Source organism: Mytilus edulis, chromosome 7, assembly GCF_963676685.1.
Source record: "Mytilus edulis chromosome 7, xbMytEdul2.2, whole genome shotgun sequence".
NCBI lineage: Eukaryota > Metazoa > Mollusca > Bivalvia > Mytilida > Mytilidae > Mytilus > Mytilus edulis.
In genome coordinates this window covers 74,911,358-74,937,005 of record NC_092350.1, presented here as the reverse complement: position 1 = coordinate 74,937,005, position 25,648 = coordinate 74,911,358, and the positions used below count along the sequence as shown (strand labels likewise).

The 25,648-nt window shown below is 36.8% G+C and overlaps 3 protein-coding genes across 4 annotated transcripts in view; 2 read left to right on the top strand and 1 right to left on the bottom strand.

The window, feature by feature from the left end:
• LOC139482229 (E3 ubiquitin-protein ligase rfwd3.S-like) overlaps positions 1 to 25,648 on the top strand; it is a 143,463-nt gene that overhangs the window by 8,585 nt on the left and 109,230 nt on the right. The gene's annotated exons all lie outside the window — the stretch shown is intronic.
• Positions 351 to 3,746, top strand: LOC139482524 (E3 ubiquitin-protein ligase rfwd3.S-like). The gene is made up of 5 exons (XM_071266435.1): positions 351 to 459; positions 1,385 to 1,503; positions 2,074 to 2,175; positions 2,659 to 2,822; positions 3,710 to 3,746. The coding sequence occupies exons 1-5, from the start codon at positions 351 to 353 to the stop codon at positions 3,744 to 3,746; spliced, it is 531 nt and encodes a 176-aa protein (XP_071122536.1).
• LOC139482206 (uncharacterized) lies at positions 19,025 to 21,651 on the bottom strand. Its single transcript, XM_071265921.1, has one exon. The coding sequence runs from the start codon at positions 20,770 to 20,772 to the stop codon at positions 19,036 to 19,038; it is 1,737 nt and encodes a 578-aa protein (XP_071122022.1). The 5' UTR covers positions 20,773 to 21,651; the 3' UTR covers positions 19,025 to 19,035.

Below are 25,648 nucleotides of genomic sequence, written 5' to 3'. Positions count from 1 at the left end.
TTGTAATTGGAAATGTAGAAAAGTAGGAACAAATCAAATTTCAGACTTTCATGTGTATTTCAATAAACATTTAAGAACCAAAAAACTAAATAAAAAAACGAAGATTATTAGTTTCAAAATTCTTATAGCAAAACAGATTTATCTGGTCTGTTTGTGCATACATTCCCTCGTGGTGATTTTAAACATTTGCAGGTAAGTTACAGATTTTTAAAATGTAATATCAATGACAATGTAATTTATTTTTAGTTGTATAGATAAATGGTTGAAAGGTCACTATACAAGATACTACAGAAAGGGATAGAGCTCTCCAGGACTTAGAAAAAGAAAAAGAGGGCAGGAGGAGAAGTGAAATGGAGGCTGCACAAATAAGAATGCAGTATCAGATGACTGTAGGAGACAATATTAAGCTCAGGACAGAGATTGCAAAGTTACGAGAATGTTTCAACTACAAAATGTCAGGTAAAGTTTTGATAGAGGCTTATACATCTTAATATAAATATAAGGAGATATGGTATGATTGCTAAAGAGATAACGATAACATTACAAAATGTCGGGTATAGTTTTGAAAGAGATTTGTTGATAATTTACCTATCTTAATATAAATATGTGGAATGATTGCAAATTAGACAACTCTCCCCCACAGACCAAATGATGTAGAAGTAAACATATCTAGGTCACTGTAGTGTCTTCAACATTAAGCAAAACCTGTAACTCCTAGCAAGCTACAAAAGTCCAGAAATGACAAATGTAAAACGATTTAACCAGAAAACTTATTTTAGTTCAAAACAATAAATGGAAAACAAATACGACAAGTAGCAAGAAACAACAACAAATGAATTAATTTTCATATGTTCAGGGCTCTGGGTTCTGTTTCTTCAAGTTTATATACAGATACATTCAATTCACCTTTTCAGAATCTAAAGGACTATGGGTAATCTCATTGTTCGTACACCAAAATGAAAATAACGTTACGTCAGTGGTTGAATTTCTATTGTTTATGACGTTTTAAACCTATCACAAAGTTTTGGTGTATGCTTTTCAAAATATTTCCCAGAATGCATTAGATTCTGAAACGGCAAATTACTTTTAGGCCTGGAAGTTTTCGTTTGAATAAGTGAAAATGTTGAAAATCTTTACAAATTCTTCTAAATAAGTAAATTGTTTTGAATTCAAATTATTCTCTGTTTTATTTTTGCTGTTCAGTCTTAGCTCACCTGGGTCTATGCATATCTCCATTCCAAAAGTGTGACTAGAACTGAAATTAGAAAAATTGTTATTTTTGAAAATCATGAACATGATGAAAATTAAACACATTATTTTGGAAAAACATGAAAATAAGACACATTTTATTATTTTAAAATCCACATATTATTTTTATTTACAGATATTAAACAGCCATCACAGATGTCTATAAATTCATCACAGTCAAATGTATCAGATAATCCTACCTCTACACAGAGTGATGGACAGTTTATCTTGGACAAAACAATCAAAATATGGGATGTGAGTTAACACAAAATTAATTAAATCTTGTTTTCTTGCACTGTAAGGGATACGTCTGAATTTGCTAGGATTTCTATTTTACAAATTAAGGCGTTGATGGCCAAGTAGTTCAACTACTGTGTCACAAGCCAGTCTATACTGAGATTGTGATTTTGAACCCCACATATTTTGAGGATGCTTTTGAGTCCAATCTTAATTGACTAGTTTTATCAGCTATCCTGCCAAATGGTGATCGTTTTCAGGAGACTTTGGCTTCCTCTAACAATAAAAACTTACTTCCACAAAAAAGCCAATAGTATTGAAAGTGGCATTAAACACAAAAAAATCAAATTAAAACAAAATCTATTTACCCTCAAATGAAGGAAATTATTTATAATGGAAATTGAAATAGAAGGGAAATCTTGGTTTTGATTAAGTTAACTTTGATAAGTAAATAAACTTGAAAACTAGAAGTCAGAAGATGCAATGAAATTTAATAATTGTTAAAAGACAGAAAAGTTCACTTTGCAAAAACATGATAGCCAAACTCCCTCATGATCATAATTAGATTGTAAAAAGTATTTCTTTCAGGGTGGGAACTGTCGTGTGCTGGCTTACAGTCCCTCATTAGCCACACTTGTTGTATCTCAGCCGTCAGCAAGTCCTCTCTTTCCAGGATTTGGAATTAGGAAGGTAGGTGTCTTGTTTGATAAATACTTTATAGGTGACTATAGATTCTATTACTGTAAATTTATAAATTATTGTGTGCATTTGTTATCCAATCTTTTAAGTATGGACAAAAATGTAAGATTAGTTATTTTGATTTTAGGAAAATTGTCTGTAGATATACACGTATGTATCAGATATGAAATTCTTTTGCATTTTCAGAGCTTCCATAATTTTTTATCAGTTTTCATGTTAACATGCTTCTCTTTGTAAAGCATTTTCAGATTCATACCTGTCGGATCAACTTCCTGTTAACTGATTTCTTTTAAGCTTGGGTCTCATAAGTTAGCTACAAAAGCAGGGTAAATATTCATATTACATTTTGATTAACATGTTCTTGTCTTGACTATTATATTAATTTGCTGCTGGTTGTTAGGCATTTATCATCATCATCATCATCATTATAAGTTAGTAGTAGCTTACAGTTGATATATAATGTATACTTTTTAGATAAGTACGCTGGATTTCAAAACCTCTCAGTATTTAACAATCCACAGTAAGACTATCCGTGATGTAAGTTTTCATCCTAATGTTGATGATGGTATATTACTGAGCTGTGCTTGGGACAAGACTGTCAAGATGACCAGTGTTATAAGTAATGCTGTCGTACAAACGTAAGTTTATTGGAAGAAATAAGATCATTAAAGAAATCTAAATTTGTTTGATTGTTTTGTATTTTTTTGTTTACTTTAGAATACTGCTGATTCATTTATCTTCATGGGACCCTACCAATTTTTGTGGTTTTGAGAAAACTTGCATATTCAAGGATAACTGATTTCATGGTTTTGCCAAAGCCTGCAAACATGCCTTTAGAAAATTTGTAATTGGTTGAACAATTAAATTTGTGGTTCCCCTTTTATCCACAAAATCTGTGAAAATTGGTATCCAATGAAAAATAATGATTCCACTGTACACAATTGTATCTAAGTTTCCTTTTAAATGTACTTTAGCTGATATTTATGATTTAAATTTCATTGTAGGTTTAATTAAACAAATGTGTTTAGATAATAGTGGCATATTGTTGATACTGCAATTGCCTACATATCAATTATGAATAGTCCATTCAAATATTTTTTATTGTTAATCATGTAATCCTGTTATTTGCATAAAAATACAAAATCTATCTTTTTTTACGTAAAATATTTACTTCAATAAGTGCATATTTCTAAAAAAAAAAAAAAATCTCGTTCTTGAATACAAATATTTGAAATATGACAAAAATCATGTTTGGAAAAAAAAAGTACTTATTAGAAATGAAAAAAGAGAGGCAAGTAGCAAAATTAGTTGAGAGAAATAAAGGCAACAGTAGTATACCGCTGTTCAAACTCATAAATCCATGGACAAAAAACAAAATCGGGGTAACAAACTAAAACTGAGGGTAACACTGAAAACTTTTATGAATGATTTTAATCTCAAAATTTGAAAATGTAACCTTTATAAATCATGCATCATCATTACTGACTTCTTTTTAAAAAAAAAAACCTATTTGTCTATTTTACAGATATGAAAACCAGTTACCGTCCTGGAGTTGTGTTTAGAAGGCTGATGATAGAAAATTTTTCTATGTTGGCATGCAGAATGGTCGTGTGTTAGAGTATGATATACGAAACACAATTGAGCATGTCCAAGAATTAAATACTGAAGGAAGAAGTTCACCTGTAGCCTCACTTCAGTATGTACCAAGTGATATGAATGCTATGTTCAGGTAAGTATTTGATTTTGTTTTTATGCCTCACATACGATAGTAGAGGGGCATTATGTTTTCTGGGCTGTGCGTCCGTTCGTTTTTTCTTTCCGTCTGTCTGTCCCGCTTGAGAAAGTTTTTGGTCAAGGTAGTTTTTGATAAAGTTGAAGTCAAATCAACTTGAAAATTAGTACACATGTTCCTTATGATATGATCTTTCTAATTTTAATGCCAAATTAGAGTTTTGACCCCAATTTCACGGTCCACTGAACCAAGAAAATGATAGTGCGAATTGGGCATCTGTGTACTATGGACACACATTCCTGTTCCTACTTCATTTTGTGGATTCATTTATTTCGAGGGTATCAATTTTCATGGATTTAGGGAAACTTGCATTTTCATGGATATTTGATTTCATGGTTTTGCCTATCACTGCATACATAGTCTATAGAAAAAGTGAAAACTTGAACATTTGGATTAATGATTCACGAGAACCAGAAATTGGTATCCAACAAATAATGATGAATCCACAGTACTAAGAATTTTCTGATGGGATTTGTACTGAATTCTTTATTCAGATGTTTTTCTACCTATACTCATGTAATAAATGATTTGTAAAAACTTAGTAACCTCTCTTTGTATATGTATGCCCTGGATGTCAGGGAAGGGGGCATGAAGTGTTACCCTTGTCACTCTGTACATACCGAAATTGATATCCGTTCCATAACTTTAGTTTGCCTGAACCAAATATTTTGAAACTTATACACAATGCCTATAACCACAAAACACAGATAAGTTTGAATGTGTTGGCGTCGATATGACTGTTCTCATGTTATGTCCTTTCACAATGTTATCATATATGCAAGTGGGTGCATCATCCGGGTACCATGGACATATTATATCTTCATTTATGTTATATTGACATAATCTATACATGGACCATATACTGTGGAGGCATTATTAATTGTTGAATACCAATTTTTGTAGATCTCATTGGTACAGGGAAACCACAAATTTAAATGTTTTATTGGAATATATGCAGATTTTGGCTAACCACAAAATCAGATATCCAGGAATAATCAAGTTTTCCCCAATTCACAAAATTTGGTACTCATTAAAACAAAGAGTTACAAAGAACAGGTTATCTGATACTGCTTTCGACATTTGCTGATATATAACAATCAAAGTTGACTGAAGCCCTAAAACAATTGAGCCAATTGGACATTTGTTTTTTTCTAAATTTATTTGTACACTTTTCTTAGATGTTACTACGAAAAAAGATTATTTAAGCCAATCAGGTAACCAACAATTGAAATTATCTTTGGGTGAATCTTCTACAACTTGTGAATTACTATGCTCTGAAATCAAATATGGCTTCTACAGCGCTAGCTGTAAATGTATGAATCTATTTGAGACAATTGATCATTTTGGAGTATACCCTTGTTTTTTAAATCAAATGTTTTAATAGAAAAAACAAAGGATATAGGGTATCCATCCATGATACAAAATCAGTACAGAAGAAGTAAAAACACAAAATGCAAAGGAACAACTCTTTTATTGCTGTTCTTCATCTCAAAGTCAGTGAGGCCTTCAACATGGAGCAAAAAAACTCGCCTCACTGCAATTTTTAGAATGGCTATAAACCATCTTCGTATTATAATTATACATTTTATATTTTAGATGTGGTGGTCTTTTGGTGGGTCAGCTTGATAAAGTTAGTTTTTATGAGAAGAAGCAAGACCAACACAAACTTCATATATTACGTGTTGAGGGTAAGTTCATATAAATTTGTACAATATTTATATAAAGTTAGCAACAATATAAATCTGGGGTTATCTCTCTTTGACAAGCATGAATTTGAAATTTTTCAGTCACTTATGTATGTACCGGTACCCGTACAATAAACAGATATTATTACGTATGTCATAGAAAATAATATTAGGCTCAAGATGTCCCAGGAAAGTGACTAATTTAAAACTGAAAAACAAATTTATTTTGAAAAATAATCCAATGTGTTTTTGCAAATTCAGAGAATTTCTGATCTGTGCAAAAAGTGTTTTCAATATTTTTTCTGTGAAAGAAAATTAATTGATCAGACATTATTTTAGGATAGCTAAATAATTCTACAAGAGGGAACATGTTAATTGTGTTGACTTAAAAAACATAACACAAAAAAACATTATTGAATATGGACTATGATATTATAAAAAAGTTGTCAATATAAACTTTATTTAATATTGATCATTATTGCATGTACGAGTACAAGTTCAAGTGATTTTGTCAAATCCCTAAAATTTCAAGAGAACTGCACTGATTAGAGATTTTAAAAAATCACTGAACAATTTGAGAACTTTTTGTCAAGTATTGAGAACCATGGCAATAGAGGTCTTTAGAACACTCAATCATGAAAATCCAGTATACCTCCATGACCTTATAAATATTAAAAAAAACAAAATATTCTTTCAGATACCAAAATTTAGCTGAAATACCAGACGTAAGAACAACAAGGTATGGCTTGAAATCTTTCAGATATTCTGCTGCCAAACTATGGAATGAGTTGCCAAACCACTTTAGAACTGAAACATCTTTTACCCAATTCAAGAGTCTAATAAACTCATGGAATGGCAACTCATGCCATTGCAACGCATGTGCATAGTTTTATATATTTTATGTTATAGCTTGAAATATAATAGTGCTGCTTCTTGTGAATGTTTGCTAAGCTTTTTATAATTTGTGAATGCTGTGCTTTAGTTTTTATGTTTGCTTTTAGTGCTTATGCATGTGTATAATATAGTATTTAATAGTGCAGCCTAAATGTGCATGAAATGTATGTTCTATGTCTTTTATGTTTTAATATTTGTATTGTGTATTATTGTTATGTAAATGTATGCGTTTGTCGGTTATAAAAGCTCAGAGAGCTTATGTTTATTTGTTATATGACATGCCGACTATAAATAAAGCTTTGAATTGAATTGAATTGAAATTGAATTGAGACAAAGCGATCCTAGATTCCGTTGGCGGCGTCAACATTTAGGTTCAGTCTATGGTCAAAGTTTTTTAGACATCAATAACTTTGTCAAACCTTATGAAATATGGACAGAAGCTTGATTATGACCAAAACACAGCATCGAGAGCAAAATTTTGAAACTATTTATTTTCATTTTTCCGTATTTTACTGATAAATGGAGTTTTTTTTAACAGTTATTCAGATTCAGTCTGAGGTTAAATTTTTTTGGTCGAAAATAGCTTTGTCAAACCTTCATGGAATTTTATGAAAATTGGACAGAAGTTTGTTAACATGGTTAATGACCAACATACAGTATTCAGAGCAAAATTTTGAAAATATTTATTTTCATTTTCCCATATCTTAATAATAAATGGACTTAGTTTATTTTACAGTTAACAAGTAGATACAGTCTGGGGTTAAAGTTTGTTACACATCAAATACTTTGTCAAACTTCATACAATTTTATGAATATGGCAGTATTTAACCATATGTTCAATTTCTCATATAGCCACGTGTTTGTTCATACCAATACACATGAGGAGTTGTTCAGCATTTATTACCATGATTACTGTTAATGTCTCTGAGTCAGTATGTGACCCTATGTCAAGTTTCTGATATAGCCACTTGTTTGTCCATCTAATAAACATGAGGAATTGTTCTGCACTTATTACTGTTAATGTCACTGAGTCTGTAAATGACCTGATGAACAGCTTCTCATATAGCCACTTGTTTGTCCATACCTATAAACATAAGGAATTGTTCAGCATTTATTACTGTTAATGTCACTGCGTTTGTAGATTACCTGATGCCCTGCTTCTCATATAGCCACTTTTTGTTTCATACCAATAAAAATATTAATGAGGAATTGGGGCAATATGTGCAATTGTTTCTACATAGGCTGTAATGGTAACATTTTCTTCTGTTGCTCAGCCCATATCATAAACTTGTATATGTATGATGGCTTGTTTCGAAGCTGAGACATTTTTACATATGTGGTTAAATTTTCGGGGCACGAAGTGTGATTCATTTTTCCGTAAATTAGCAAACCTGGAGTATCCTTTTGCGATGTGGCTCCTCGTGGTAAAAAATCCCATTTTTGACACAATAAGTTCTTTAAAAATTTAATACTTTGAACACATTTAATGGCTCCATAGTTTTTGTCGAGCCTGCAACTTTTGTTGCAGAAAGCTCGACATAGGGATAGTGGTCCGGCGGCTACGGTGGCGGTGTTAGCTAACTTCTTAAAAGCTTTATATTTTAGAAGGTGGAAGACCTGGATGCTTCATACTTTGTATATAGATGCCTCATGTTACGAAGTTTCCGTCAGTCACATGTCCAATGTCCTTGACCTCATTTTCATGGTTCAGTTACCACTTGAAAAAAAAGTTCAAATTTTTTGTAATGTTGAATTCTCTCTTATTATAAGTAATAGGATAACTATATCTGATATGTGCGTACCTTGCAAGGTCCTCATGTCTGTCAGACAGTTTTCACTTGACCTCGACCTCATTTCATGGATCAGTGAACAAGGTTAAGTTTTGGTGGTCAAGTCCATATCTCAGATACTATAAGCAATAGGGCTAGTATATTCGGTGTATGGAAGGACTGTAAGGTGTACATGTCCAACTGGCAGGTGTCATCTGACCTTGACCTCATTTTCATGGTTCAGTGGTTATAGTTAAATTTTTGTGTTTTGGTCTGTTTTTTTCATACTATATGCAATAGGTCTACTATATTTGTTGTATGGAATGATTGTAAGGTGTACATGTCTAGCGGGCAGATGTCATGTGACCTTGACCTCATTTTCATGGTTCAGTGGTTATAGTTAAATTTCTGTGTTTTGGTCTGTTTTTTTCATACTATATGCAATAGGTCTACTGTATTTGTTGTATGGAATGATTGTAAGGTGTACATGTCTAGCGGGCAGATGTCATGTGACCTTGACCTCATTTTCATGTTCAGTGGTCAAAGTTAAGTTTTTGAGTTTTGGTCTTTTTATCTAATACTATATGCCATAGGTCAACTATATTTGGTGTATGAAAATATTTTATGATCTTTATGTCAGTAGCGCAGGTTTCTTATGACCGTGACCTCATTTTCACGGTTCATTGCAAAGTGTTAAGTTTTTGTGTTTTGGTCTATTTTTCTTAAACTATAAGTAATAGGTCAACTATATATGTTGTATAGAAGCATTGTTAGCTGTACATGTCTGCCTGGCATGGTTCATCTGACCTTGACCTCATTTTCATGGTTCATTGGTCTTTGTTTAGTTATCTTGGTTAATGTTAAGTTTATGAGACAGTTGTAATAAAGCTTTATACTTAGGACTATCAACATAAAAAGTCATAATATCAATGATTAGTATAGAAGGCGAGACATTTCAGCGTGTGCACTCTTGTTACACATTTATTCTGTGTTCCCTTACTTTCTAAATTAACACAAATGGTTCAGCTCAGTCATTTGTTTATCATAGAAATGTGTCAAATATCACTACATAGAGATTTTTTGTTTACACGTGACTTTTGAGTTCCTCAATTCAAGGCACATTAGGGATTTTGTCCCATATTGAAATCCATAGTTCTGATTTTTCCAAATATTTTTAGGTGATCTTCATCGGTATGACATTCTGAATAAATCTGTGTATTTTTGTCCATTTCTAAAAAAAAAAGGCGTTTCAGCACTATTTTGACAGAGAAATTATGCAAAAATGTAGATTTTATAAAAAAAAAAAAAAAAAAAAAATTATTCTTACTAGTGGACATCTGGTATCTAATAATATTAATACTGTGGAAACCACTCGAAACTACTGAGAAATTCATTCTTATCATGTAATTAGAGTGCAATGAAGTGCAAATTTTCAAAACTTGTCCTTTCACATAATTCTATTTGAGAAAAAAAGGCTTTTTACATGTATTTCAGTGAAAACTTTTATCAGTGAGAAATCCACATGAGGTATTAAAGGAAACATTGTGACATCACATGTATCATGGCGTCATTAAATAACGACAGATCAAAATAGTACTAAATATAGTTTGCAGTGTTACATGGGAAACAGTTGCTGCAAGATTTAACTCGAAATATCGAGTCAAAAAGATCAATAACCAAGCCTTTTCATTTAATATCAAGACCACAGGGGTTAAAAAATCCACTAGCCCGACGCCGGGGACTGGATCATTTATACCTCGGGCAATTAAAATGACTAATCCGATATGCCCGACGGACTAGTAACAAAAAATTCTCGACTTCGGCCAAAATAGAAAGTGAAAAATCCCTTCATCACTATTCTATGTTAGCCATTTCGACTCAATTAAGTCATCCGGGATTCCAAGAATTTGAACTGGTTTGTACAGGTCCTGTTGTACATATTTAAAAATACAACAAATAACTCTGGCATGTCTGGGTGGCCTGGTATCATGTGTTGATTGCAATTATCGTACTTTAAATATCGATTTCTCATACCATGGTTTGGGGTCTTGTACATTGCTTATCGTGCCGAGATTTTCAATTAACGGTATTTGGGGATATGATGTATTGATTGGTATTGACCTGTCTTGTTGCACAGCTCTTGAGCACGAAACCATGCAACAAAATATTTCTTAATATTTTAGTACGAGAACCGCAGGAACTTTGTCAGTTTCAAAACGAAAAACAGTAGATGAAGGAAGTAACGAGGCTGACAATTCATCCCCCAAAAATGCTAAATACGACAGGGAAAAGCCACGGAAAAAAAATAATAGTGTCCAGGACAGCAGGGCTGTCAAGTCTTTAGTGCGAGACTCGCACATGTTCATGCTTATTTGGCGGCATTTTCCTTTGATCTATTATTTTTTCTCTTTGATCTCCAAATCACGCATTCACTTCCTGAAAAGTTGGCAGAACTGGGACACAATGATTCCCCTGGCAAGGTTGGCTGTTGCTGATGAAAAAAACAGACAATGCTCTGTGAATCTTGCCGTTAGTTGCCCCAAGCACGCCAATAAAAAGTCTGCTTTGAATGTGGGAACAACTAAGTTAGGTTAAGCACCAAAAGAATAAATAACAGATCAACAAAAATTATTAAATACAGTGTATAATGTCTCCTTCAAAACAAAGGACACCCACTTTGTATTGTGCATCAAACTCTTGATTTTTAAGGCATAGCAGGTCAGTTTTGATGGACTAGCAGTTCTTCCAACAGGGCTAGTAAAATCCTGCTGCCAAAAAGTCCTGGGCTAGTTAGCTGTAACAACATTTTTTAACCCCTGGACCATAGCAACAGTTTTCATATTAGCATATTTCTAACATACCGACTGTAATTTCAATTGCACAAATACCATAAATAAATAATTTAGAGCTTGCCTAATAAAACAAAATTCTTACCAGTTATTCAGGACTTTTTAAAACCTTTAGTTTGCCATCTCATGTTAAAAAGTAATGATATGTCTGGAACTGAAATAAGACAAAAAATTTACTCAGGCTGTGTTATCATTTAATTTAAATACATAAGTATTATTGAGAGAGAAAAATCGAACTTTTGAAAGTTTTAGCGCAAAGAAAGAAAAAAGCTTCTCCCTTGTTGCTTAGCCACCTTCATTTAAACCATTGATATTAGAAGCAATGAGTAGTAGCTAACTAGCTTAATAGTTGAATAGCAATATTGTTTTCAAGAAGGTTTGACCCTCCCCCCTTTTCACTGAGAAATGTCAATACCTAGTGTTTTGCTCGTGTGTATTAAAAATAGTAATTCATGATTTTCTTAATACATGTACATGTTTGTTTTCTGTTTATTTGCATATGATATCTACTGACCAGGGTCAAATCATTGAATAAAAGCACATGTGATGATGTATCTCACTTTACTCGTGTGAAGTGTGTTATCTCCCTTGATTGTCAGTTATTCCTGTAGACCAGAGTGATAATTACATAACCAAGACTATATTGTGTCATGTTTACTTACAATTTAATAACATTACATGTAAGTTATTTCTTGCCTTTTTCAATTAAATAAACAGTTCCTTTCGGATCTCTCGGAGGTAAACAAAGTTATGATTGTGCATAAAAAAAGTGTTCAGCCCGTGCCAGTAATGCATTTTAAAAGCGAAAATTTCATTACCTTTTGGCTGATCTTTATCAATAATATTTATCTTAAACTGTTTATGATAACTAGGTATAAATAAAAAAATACTAACCATCATTTTCACAATTTTCTGTGATGTACAAGGTGAAATCATCTTAAGATATCTCTGGATTTTTTGTTAGAAGATGGGGCAATATGCGCAATTGTTTCTACATAGGCGGTAATGGTAACGTTTTCTTCTGTTGCTCAGCCCATATCATAAACTTGTATATGTATGATGGCTTGTTTCGAAGCTGAGACATTTTTACATATGTGGTTAAATTTTTCGGGGTTCGAAGTGTGATTCATTTTTCCGTAAATTAGCAAACCCCGAGTATCCTTTTGCGATGTGGCTCCTCATGGCCCGAGACCACAATTAATTCCTCTATTAGTTCTTTATGACGTTTTGTCTCATTAAAAAAAAATGACCTATTCTTTTTGGCAGATCTTTTGTGTGTGTAATGTACAGTACAAGTCCAAAAATATGTCCAAGTTTCAGAAAAATTGCATGTTTACAACTTACAAATTTAGCCAATACACATCCATACCCCTATGGACCAGTCAAGAGATGTTCTGAAAACTGTAAATATCACCTTTTTGCACCTGGCCTAATCACTCTTTCCATATCAAAATCAGTTAAAATAAAACATCTAAACATTTATCTCACCTCTCTTCTTTCATTTCCACCTTATAAAAGCTAAGAAATGTTTGAGAAAAGGAAAGAAAAAAATTTAAGAAGAAATACACTTTAATTAAAGGGAACTATATTCGTGAACAACGAAAAGTGGGGTCATTAATTGTGGTCTTGGGCCTATTAGACCCTTTTTCCAAAAAATGGCACGCATTAAGCTTATTCTATATCCAACTAGCATACCATATTTCAAACCAATCCGACAAGTTTTATGGCAGTTCTGATAACTTTAATAACACTACCCTCAGGTTGATAATTCTAGGTATTTTCTGGCATGAAATTATAAAAACATGAAACTACTAGGAAAAGTAAAAGTTTAATAACTTTCTTGTTAAACATGATATCTTAAAAAAGTAAAATGTCTATAGTAGCTAAATGGTTACATTTCTAGAATCTGAAAGAAAATTTATAAAAAAATATGTTTTTTCAATTGAAATTAATTTTTTTCTTTAATATTTTTTTAATTTAGTTAATATACCAACACTAGATATAAAAAAAATCCATTTAAAATATTTAAAAAGAAAATTTACTTTCAAAACTTATCTTAAAAAATTGCTTATCTTATCTGTAATAAGTAAAATATAACATAAACACTTATTAGTCAAATTTCACAGGTACTTGGCCTGTTTACCTGAGGTACCAATATTCAAGTGTAACATCAGGTCAGATTACATGTAAAGAAAATTTCAAACTAGTGTAATTTCTTTATTCCTTGAAATATTCCTCTAAAATAAACTTTTTAGTGAAGTTTTCTGTTTTGTTTATCCTTATAGATAAATAGAATTTAATTTTCTAACAGATTTCTGTAAAAAAAAACAGTTATTAAAAATTATACTGCATTTTGAAAAATAAATTATCTAGAAAATTAATAAAAAAAAAAAAATATGCTTCTTTGTTCAATTAATCTCTTAATAAATGATTAAGTAACCTATTTAAATAGATTTGGATAAAACAATCTTTATCTTGACCCCTAATAGTACATTAATTGGCTTAGTTGGATACTGCTAAGAAAACTCTGTTAATTCAGAGTTGCCTCCGAAGGTGGTCTCTTGAAATCCATGTCACAGACTGCATCAAAAGAAAAAATGTACATCAAAGCAGATATCATACAGTGCTTGATTATAAATATAAGGATGTCCAAAGTTTATGCTATCAGTCTAAGTTGTGATATTACGGATCCAGTTAAATTTTTTAAATGTTCACTAAAGGTTATACCCCATATAGCAAAGGCAAGAAGAGGTCAAAGAAAGACAACTCTCCAAGAAATCCTGGATGGTTCACTGTAGGCACAGGTGGTAGAAGCAGAAGCCGGACGCCAATACAGATCCCTGATTCAGCTAGTGCAAGTACTTCCTACGTGCGGCAAACTTTACAATCTCCTGACTGTGAAAAGGCTACTGGTCACATCTGTACTCTTCGACCGCAAGCGAATGCTAACCTGAAAATAGAAGAAAACAACGCATTACATTCTGGTATGAGATGGATAGAAAGTCAACTGACAATCAGCTTGATCAACACTACTTATGATAAACATAAAGTGGAGTCACCATCCTGTCCTAGGATGAATGTGGACTATCATGCACAGAAAAAGTGGGGAACTTGCTGGCAGTATACCCTAAAATGCATAACCTGTGGTTTTATTGGAGACAGAATGAAGATGTATAAAGAAATAGCTAATGGCAAACCAGGACCCAACCCAGGACAACCAAATGTAGCCCTTGCATCTGCTTTGCAGGATTTCCCAATTGGAAATACCACGGTGCAGCAACTACTTGCAGGAGTTGACACACCACCACCATGCCGAAGCAGTATGCAACGCACATCTAACAGAGTAGCAGCTGAAATGGTCAAACTCAACAAAACAGACATGGCACAGAAACTTGAACAAGTAAAAAAGTGAACAGAAAGAGAGGTGTACCAGAAAATGAAATCAACATAACTGTGGATGCTAGATACAACAGCAATACAATTGTTAGTAAAAAGAAGCCGGGTCAGAATGCCACTCAAGCATTCGCACTTGGTATTGAAACAATGATAGACAGAAAGTTTATTGTAGCTGCAGTTGTGCAGAATAAGATGTGCTGGAAAGGGGCTTGGCTTAGAGGGAAAGGCTTTCCAATAGAATGTCCAGGCCATGAAGAATGTACTTCAAATTTATACAGAGCTGCTGCCCTGTCAGAGTATGAGCTGGGAAAAGAGATGGGAAACCAGCTAGGACTACAGAAATTTCTTGTACGGTATGTGACCATAGATGGAGATGGACGTTCAGCTAGAGGTATTGAAGATGCTATTAAAGCTCTGGAACCAATGTGGGAGGTAGAAAGACTAGCAGATCCAGTACATTTGGGGCAGTCTCAATTCAGGGCCTCTAATCGTGCTCAATACAGTGCGGGAATGTTCCATGGTAAAACAAAAGAAGAAAATAGACAACTAAAGACAGTGTTTAGCAAAGATATTAAGTGCAGATGCTCCATGATAATTAATAAACTGATGGAAAAGTACGACAAAAACATTAATGATATGAGTAAAGACTTACCAAAAGTTCTAGATGCAACTCTTCGCTGCTATGATGGTGACTGCACCCTGTGTCAGGAACATTCCATTGTCTGCAAAGGTGATGCTGCACTTAACTGGTGGAATCGTTCCCATTACTTGTCCACATACCAAATCACTGCCCTGCAAATGGATAAAACAGACAAATTTTTACTACAAGAAATCCTGAAAATGAAACTAACAAAAGCAGCTGTTGAAAGTATGAAACTGTATGACAATACAAACAAAAATGAAGGAGTTCACAGAGCAATGAGTGTAAATTTGCCAAAAAATGTAATTTACTCCAAAAATATGGAAGGACGACTTGCCTCAGGAGTACATCGAAATAACAACATGCCAGGAACTTCAACCCAACTGAAATGTAAGAATCTAGGAGTAGACCTTTCAACTAGAAGTCAACTTTACCTGAAGAAAATGGACACTAACTTCAAATACAGTCAGGATTATGAACTGAGACCAGCAGTTCAAGAAAGGAGATTACAGCAGAATGCAGAAAAGTTAGCCGAGCACAAAACATGGCGGGAAATGAATAAAAAGCATGATTATGTAAGTTTCTCTAAAACTTACCGTGGCGATCTTGCAAGTATATACTGCTTTGGTACTATTTGGAATCGGCTAGAAATCAGCGTTGATGCTTCAGGTTCTGGTTCTAGTTTTCGACTGCCGGCAGATCCGAAACGAGGCTCTCTCGTCTTCCGGATCTGCCTCCAATGTGGAGCACCACCAATGACCCTGAGGTACTACACTCCCCCCAACTATGTACGAAAGGAGTAACCCCCGGGTAAAAACAAAAGATCATGCTAGGGAAATCAGTAGGGAATATACCAAAAACAGGATCAGAAACACAATCCCGCCCCCACCCATGCCCTATGGAGACTGAACTACAGTTGATCACCCCCCATTCCCCTCACCCTCGGGATCCCCATGACACACACCCCAGGATTACGCATATATACATCCTTCCCTTTTGGCCAACGGGCCCTCAAATTCATTACTAAGAGCCAACTGGCTATAACTATGGTTAATTTAGGAGCCAACGGGCTGTTAATTCATTTACTGGAAGCCAACTGGCTATAACTAATTTATCTAACAATTGTAACTGGCCAACGGGCCTTTCTGTTGCTATGTACATATTGGGAGTTGCCCACCTACGGGTTAACTCCGTACAGACGGCTACCATTGAGGTGGGCCACCCGTACAATTTCCCTCGGTGAGTCTGCCCTCACTGTCCCCACCACCTTTGCCACCTCATAAAGGTAATGAGGGTGGCCATGCCGTGCATTCGGTGGGGGGAAGTAAGGGGCATCACTCTCCAAGAGAATCCTGTATGGGGGCACCGACCTCAAGGCCTCCTTCTGCTCAGAGTTAAAGGACCTGACACCCATCCCAAACCCGAAGTAAGCATTGCGGTATGAGTCCTGCCACTCCCGCACCTGAGCAATCCCCCCCTGGAAACAGTGGAGATGAATCAACTGTAGCGGATTAACTCCCATGCTCTTCAGAACCTCTAAGACCTCGCTATGGGCTCGGGCGTGAACCCTATCCAGTCTGCCACCCCGAATGTGCAAGACCACAGGCTGGTCAAAGCGGCAGGACTGGAGTGCCCATCGCAAGGTCGATATCTGCCGGGCGTGTAGTTTTTCCTCCACAGTAAAATCCACTCCCACCTCTCCAAGGGCGGACACACTGGAGTGAGACACCAGTTGGTGGAACCGGTGCTGAGTGGCGTCCTCAAACCTTTATGAGGTGGCAAAGGTGGTGGGGACAGTGAGGGCAGACTCACCGAGGGAAATTGTACGGGTGGCCCACCTCAATGGTAGCCGTCTGTACGGAGTTAACCCGTAGGTGGGCAACTCCCAATATGTACATAGCAACAGAAAGGCCCGTTGGCCAGTTACAATTGTTAGATAAATTAGTTATAGCCAGTTGGCTTCCAGTAAATGAATTAACAGCCCGTTGGCTCCTAAACCTTTCAAATACCACCCTCAGGTTGGCCAAGTGGTCCCCAAAATTCCTTCCCAAGACTAATATGTCATCCAAAAAAGCCAACACTACCCGCCATGTTAGCCCCCGGAGTACAAGGCTTATGACCCGGGCGTATGTGGCTGGGGCATTGCATAGCCCGAAAGCCATGCGTGCAAACTCAAACAGCCCATATTTGGTGATAAAAGCCGTTTTTGGCCGGTCCTCCTCTTTTATTTTGACTTGCCAATACGCCGAATTGGCATCCAACTTGGAGTACCACACATTTCCTGCTAGGGTGTCTAGGCACTCTTCTACTAAGGGGAGTGCAAAGATTTGGCGGGAACAGGCCCCATTGACCCTCCTATAGTCCACGCACCACCTAACGCTACCATCCCTTTTCCGTATGAGGACTGGGGCAGAAGCCCACTCCGATACGGATGGCTGAATTACCCCAGATTGTAACATTTTTTCCAAATGAGCCTCCTCTTCTTGGGCAAAACCTAAGGGTGTGCGCCGCATTCGCTGTTTAATGGGGGGGTGATTCCCGGTGTCAATGCCATGTTCCAAGGCCGTGAAATGGCCCAGGTCTAAGTCACTGCTAGCAAAGACATCCTGAAATTCCTGTAACAGGGAACACAAGGTCTCCTCCTCCCCCTTAGACAAATCCTCACAGGACCTAGTGAACATCTCTTGTAAGTGTTGGGGCAACAATTTTTCCTTAACATCTCCAGCAACCCCCATCTTGCACACTTTAGGGCCCGGGGGTTCCCCCATGTCGACTTCCTGAGCTTGGGCTAGTAGATCCCCTTTTGAGATCACCAGAGGACTATCGGTGAGGTTTATCAGACACAACACCGGATCTTGACCTACATCATGTAAGGTTCTGGGTATGAGCAAACAGCCCTCAGCCTTTGCCTCAATGATGTATTCTCGACCCATGGGTTCGGCCAACACTCCCATGACTCTTTGAACTGAATTGGCTGGGACTGTATGATTCTTTCCCGCCCGTACCTCAGTTGTTTGGGGCAATGAACTGGCCTGACCCCATGACATTTGGATGACCTCCCCGTGAATGGACAATTAATTCCTATGCAAGTCAAGCGATATGCCCTGCTTCCTTAAGAAGTCTATTCCCAAAAGCATCTGATCTCCAATTGGTGCTACATATATGTCCCATGTGAATTCTTGGTTCCCCAACTTAATATAAAAAGGCCCAGCAACAAACCCATTCATTTGTAGGCCCTTTCCTGCAGTGTTCATTACCACTTCCTTAAGAATAGGAGGTGGCTCCTTTAAACCTTTGTACATTTCCTCGGATATTAGGGTAACCTGAGCTGCTGTGTCTACAACAGCAGCGACCTTGTGACCCTGGACTACCACAGGCACCCGATACATAGTACCCCCCGTTAACTGACTTATGGTTATCATTTCTCTTTCCCCCTCTGTCACCAAGTCCCCCTCCCCATCACTGGTTGAGCTATCACACAGTGTTTGTTCCCCTTCCTCCCCCGACTCTTCGTCTTGTGACCCCGATTCAGACATGTCCGGGACTATGAGACTGATGGGTTCCCTCTTAGGCCCCTCTATTGGTTTTGCTGTTGGAGCTATGTCTTTCTCCTTGGTGGACGTGGGGTCTGGTGGGACGGTAGGTAGTGATTTAATGACCCCTAGTTCCTCGGGATGGGACGGTTCCTCTAGGCATTCCTGCACAAGTGGGGAAATTATTTCCTCCGGTATCATTTCTATTTGACTGATAGTACCCTCCTTAGTTAAGTAAGGTGGGTTATGGCTTATCACGAGGTCCTTTATACTCCGTGGTTTAGGGGCCAGACTCAGACCTCTTGAGTCGACCCGTTGGAGTTTAACGGACCCTTGTTGTCCTGGAAGGTTACCTTTTTTCCCCCAGGTCGAGGAGAATTAGACCTTTGAAACTTTGGGCATTCCCTTTTAAAGTGGCCTGCCTCCCCACAATGGAAACAGCCACCATTACCGGCACGAGGAGAGGGGCTTCTGGATGGGGGCCTAGCATTATTGCGGACAGCAAAAGATAGCTTTTGTATTTCAGACATGATATTGCCCAGAGTCCCACTTACCTCCCCCTTGAAGGCATGAAATTGGTCCTTCAAATCCTGGACATCTTTAGGAGAATGTTCTTTGGGGATAATTTTGGAAGGGGCATTATTGGAGACTGGTCCTGATGTGGAACATACAGTATAGTGATCCCCACCCCTGCCTCTGATCTCAGGACTTACACTTTTTACTTCTTTTCGGGCACTACGGCCATATATGGCTTGATGATTATGTTGGTGCCAACGAATTTTATCCACTGCCTCCTCAATACTCTTTGGTTTAGCATTGGAGGCCAACATTCCCCCTTCCTTATCTGAGGCCCCCTGACACAATCTCATGATGGCTTGCTGGTACATGTGATCTTCAGGAAGGTGACGGAAGGCTTTTGTGGCGAGGGATTGGACCGTGTCGGCCCAGTCCTCTAAGGTTTCATCCCCACCCTGCCTGGCAATGTTAAATTGGACTTGGGCTGTTTCTGGCAACTCATTGAACCCAAATCGTTTGGCCAACTTACTCACCAAGTCTTCATAAGACAAGTCATGCCTTCTTTCCACGAGCAAGGCATAAAACTCACTGGGTTTCCCATCAAGGGACCAGCACAATTGATCCTTGCACTCCCCTGAAGACCACCCACTAACCTGGCACAATCGGGAAAATTTGGCATAGAAAGCCTGCCAATTAGTTTTCCCATCATACTTTAAGCTCTTTTGTAGGATGGGAGGTCTAACCCCCATAGACCCCCTCTGTCTTTGGTTATCTGACCCTCCCATGTTCCCCTGTTGGTCATATGCATCCCGACGAGAGCTTCTCTGGTCCCCATATCCCCGTCTGGGTTCCCCTGACCCTGTGGGGTACCCCATGCTACTGGCGTGCCTTGATGTTGGAGCCTCGCTCTCCGGCTGGGCATCTCTGAGCCTTGGACCCTCATTATCAATATACTGGTTTTGAAAACCCCCTCTTCCCCTTCCTGTATCTCCGGCATTGCTATATCTAGACCGAGGTGTTTCCCCTTCATACTTGTAATCTCTTGGACCCCCATAAGCACCCATGGGCCTGTCCCATCGGTCCTGGTGGGTCCCCATGTCTTCCCTGAAACCCCGGTTAAGTTCCCCACCATCTTGGAAATTGATGTGTTGGGATGGAGATGTGGACACGGACTCCCTGGCTCTGGGTGTTTCTACTGATTGACTGGAATACTCCGTTTGCCCCCTACCCCTGGCCTGTATGAGGCTATCAATCCTTTGCACCTTCTCCTGATGCCCTATCTCCTCTTTGCAAAATTTATTAGACCCCCTGTTGGGTGGCAGGGAGGTACTAAAATCCATAGATTCTAGAGCTGCCTCAGTTATTCTCATATAAGGAACCTCCCGTAGGTCCTCCAACTCCAGAATTCCTTTATCCTCCCTCAATTCCCAAATTTTTGCGGCAATTTTAGCCCCTACCCCTGGAATTGATAACAATTCCTCAAAAGTGGCAGAGTTTATGTGGACTCTAGCCATGGTTACACTTGAATGGGAACACAATAAATAAACAATAAACAATTTAGGATTAAATTAGGGCTTAGGCAAGGGTATCTACTGAAAAGGGGTGTTTATACTATCAAACTGTTTTGTATGGTTTTACAACAACAACTTTTTAACTGGGGATCAAGCTTATAAGTTGACCCCAGAGGAATGTATGTAAAGGGCAAGTGTATGTGTGTGGGTTGTTTAAATTGACACTTACAATTTCTTCTTTCTGTTTTGACAACTGGAAGATTTGCAATTTTGGGTTGCAAATGCGAAGTTGAACTGCGTAGGTCAACTGAGTGCAATACGCGGCGGAAATGGATTGGGGTTTACAAAATTCCCTACAAGGGTTTTGCAGAACGAGTAAGGGGTTCACACTTGTTCCTACAAGGGGGTCCGCAAACAGCCAAGTATGAAAAAATCCCTCAAAAATAACAAACGATGACTGAAACTTAACCACACAAGGTTCCCTTCCCGGTGCTTTAACTTTTCCCTCCCAATAAAACTAACCTAGCAAAGCTATGGTTAGCGAAAACTGAAAATAGGTGACCTGTCAGGGATCCCTAAAAATAAAATGGAGGTGCTGTTTTGGCCCCTTGAAATTTTCAATTTCGATGTAGAATTCGACTCCCCGAGTGAATTTGTTCGAAAACGAATGCTCGCAGCGCCAATGTAAGTTTCTCTAAAACTTACCGTGGCGATCTTGCAAGTATATACTGCTTTGGTACTATTTGGAATCGGCTAGAAATCAGCGTTGATGCTTCAGGTTCTGGTTCTAGTTTTCGACTGCCGGCAGATCCGAAACGAGGCTCTCTCGTCTTCCGGATCTGCCTCCAATGTGGAGCACCACCAATGACCCTGAGGTACTACAATTATTACTGCAAAGACCAATTAGATCCACAGCCTGCCTTACAGTTTCAGGACCATGACAGCTACTGCAAACCAAAGCTCAATCCAAGACCTGCTGCTAACTGAGATACCAGCTGATCCACCTAAAGACCAACAGCAAACAGAATCATAAAAGGTCCTTTTAAGGACCACACAAATATTAAAAAAAGAATCTGAATTTGTTGTACATCAGTCTTGAAATTTCTTTTCTTTTTCTCCCTCATTTCAATTTTTTGCCAGCCCTTCCCTTGGATAGTTATAAAAATATATGTACCCAATTAATATTTTACCCAAATTATTATTATCCATTTTCAACTCCACTCTACAGGGAGGGAGGAGTTCTGGGTGGCCCAAGCAGGAACAGGTTGAAACGCATGACTGTCGGCTGTTGTTGAAACCATGAGGTTCCAACGACAGATGCCCGACAGTAATACATTTGGAATTGTGGCACAGGTGCGAAACATCATAAGATTTATCAATAAAAATATTCTGATGATGCACCATGTAAGCAAGCCTGTGCACATGCATTTGTCTCCACCCTCTGGCATCTGGAAATTTACAATTTATAACCCCATATTTGCCATTAGGTGTACATAAACCTGTCCAAATTTGACACTGCCCATTATAGCCAGGTGCAGAGCTATCATTCATTTTTATGCCCCACCTACGATAGTAGAGGGGCATTATGTTTTCTGGTCTGTGCGTCCGTTCGTTCGTTCGTCCGTTCGTTCCTTCGTCCGTCTGTCCCGCTTCAGGTTAAAGTTTTTGGTCGAGGTAGTTTTTGATGAAGTTGAAGTCCAATCGACTTCAAACTTGGTACACTTGTTCCCTATGATATGATCTTTCTAATTTTAATGCCAAATTAGAGATTTTACCCAAATTTCACGGTCCACTGAACATAGAAAATGATAGTGCGAGTGGGGCATTTGTGTACTGAGGACACATTCTTGTTTGTCTATATTTTTGAAAAAATGCATCCATTTTGAAGATATTGTTTTAGAAAGACATAAGAGTAGTAATATATTCTAAAAATAAAAAGGGGTCCAACAGAATTGACAGAAAGGGCTGAAACAGGGGTCAAAGGTCTTTCAGTGCATCAAAATGGCCAAAAATACCCCCAAAGTGCCCATTATCCCAGAATCATGATATATATCAGTTAAAAATACAATAAACAACTAGTATTTATCATTTGAAGTGACTTTCTGCCAATAAAGTTGGTCCATTCTTTATTTTCAAGAATTTGGGAATCAGCCTCTTAGGCCCGAGACCACAATTAATTCCTCTTTTAGTTCTTTATAACGTTTTGTCTCGTTAAAAAAAAATGACCTATTCTTTTTGGCAGATCTTTTGTGTGTGTAATGTACAGTACAAGTCCAAAAATATGTCCAAGTTTCAGAAAAATTGCATGTTTACAACTTACAAATTTAGCCAATACACATCCATACCCCTATGGACCAGTCAAGAGATGTTCCGAAAACTGTAAATATCACCTTTTTGCACCTGGCCTAATCACTCTTTCCATATCAAAATCAGTTAAAATAAAACATCTAAACATTTATTTCACCTCTCTTCTTTCATTTCCACCTTATAAAAGCTAAGAAATGTTTGAGAAAAGGAAAGAAAAAAATTTAAGAAGAAATACACTTTAATTAAAGGGAACTATATTCGTGAACAACGAAAAGTGGGGTCATTAATTGTGGTCTTGGGCCTCATGGTAAAAAATCCCATTTTTGACACAATAAGTTATTTAAAAATTTAATACTTTGAACACATTTAATGGCTCCATAGTTTTTACACATTTATTCTGTGTTCCCTTACTTTCTAAATTAGCACAAATGGTTCAGCTCAGTCATGTGTTTATCATAGAAATGTGTCAAATATCACTACACAGAGATTTTTTGTTTACACATGACTTTTGAGTTCCTCATTTCAAGGCGCATTAGGGATATTGTCCCAATTGTTCAGTATTTATAACTGTAAATATCTGTGAGTCAGTATATGACCCTATGTCAAGTTTCTCATATAGCCACGTGTTTGTTCATACCAATACACATAATGAGTTGTTCAGCATTTATTACCATGATTACTGTTAATGTCTCTGAGTCAGAATGTGACCCTATGTCAAGTTTCTGATATAGCTCTTGTTTGTCCATACCAATAAACATGAGGAATTGTTCTGCACTTATTACTGTTAATGTCACTGAGTCTGTAAATGACCTGATGTCCAGCTTCTCATATAGCCACTTGTTTGTCCATACCTATAAACATAAGGAATTGTTCAGCATTTATTACTTTTAATGTCTTTGAGTCAGTAGTTAACCATATATAGATATAGGAAGATGTGGTATAAGTGCCAATGAGACAACTCTCAATCCAAATAACAATTTATAAAAGTAAACCATTATAGGTCAAGGTACATGTCCAGTTTCTGATATAGCCACTTGTTCGTCCATACCAATAATCATGATGAATTGTTAAGCATTCATTACTTTTAATGTCCGAGTCAGTATTTAAACATATGTCCAGTTTCTCATTGGTTTGTTTATACCAATTATCATGAGGAATTGTTGGTTGTGCGTGATATACTATAAAGGAGTATGATGATAAGGTCCTAAAATGGCTCACTTTTTTAGCGTAAATTTCAAATTCGGATTTATTGACCAATATCACGATAAATTATAGCTAATACATTGACTAGATAGGATATAAGCCATTTTGTTTAAAATTTTACGTTTCTGCATTTCATTATGACGTCACAACTTGTTCTCATATTGATTTTTCACGAAAAAATCAATGAAAATGGGTAAATTTCCAAAGATTATTTGACAGGAAACATAGAGCGCATACGTCGACAACAAAGATCTTTTAAAATAATGTTTGTGAAGACATTTAACATGTCTTATTTGAATATTAAGCTTGTCGACGCCTGCGCTCTATGTTTCCTGGTCCTTTATTTGGTTGAAATCCCGCTGATTTTGTCAAATTTCACCAAAATCCCTTATCTTGACCGTTTTGGAATGTAAAAATCGTTGTGTTAGAATTAAACTTTGACAAAAACAGCTCTGTTTAACTTTTTCACATGTCTTTAAGGCAACTTAAAACAAGTATTGTCTTGTAACCATGAACTTTATAATTGGGGCCAAATATGGCAGTTACCGAACTTACTCCTTTGTTGTCGCATCTGGTTGGAATGAGGAAGTTTAATCTGGAGTCTCATGTAGAGCGAGTGCTTTGCTCTCTGTACCTGAAGAACCTACAACTTTATGAGTGGTCCATAGGTGGCTTTTTGACCCTTTCCAATTTACCCACCAGTGGTAGTCCAAATTTCATCCCTGTTGAGTCCTATTACAGGACCTACATTTTGTCTGTTAATCTGTTCTTGTCCTTCAAATGCATGAGCTATTTGCCACTGAACATCCAGTAACCAACAATCAATTAATTTTAAGGTTAAGAGCCGTAATGCCGATATCATAGTAAAAACCTGTAACTGTATGCTAAAAAAATTCTTTCTTTATAATATTATGTTTTGTCAATAATGCAAAAATTATAATTTTATATATGTTTGCTAAAATTTTATCAATTTTCTGCAAAGGCTTAAATTTTAGCTTTTGGTCTGAAAAGGAACTAGCTAAAATTTTAGCTCTCCTTTAAGTTACTAAAATTGATTCAAGCTAAAATTTTATCTTACGATTCTTTTTATTACTTCAGGACGGATGAAGATTGTACAGCAGAATAAAAATGATTGCTCATTTGGGATTATCTCTTGTCCTTGATATATATTTAAACAAGTGCAGAGATATTTTTGCCTGAGCTTTTGTTCTTCGGCATCAATGTTCAGAAAGAAGAAATAAAGACGAATAAAGAAAAACTTGGTAAGTTTTAAATATTGATAACATTTTATCATTTTGGGCTAAAATTTTTGTTTTTTGCCAACTACTAGAAAATCAGACAGTCTCAAAATATAAAATCCTCCTTTTTT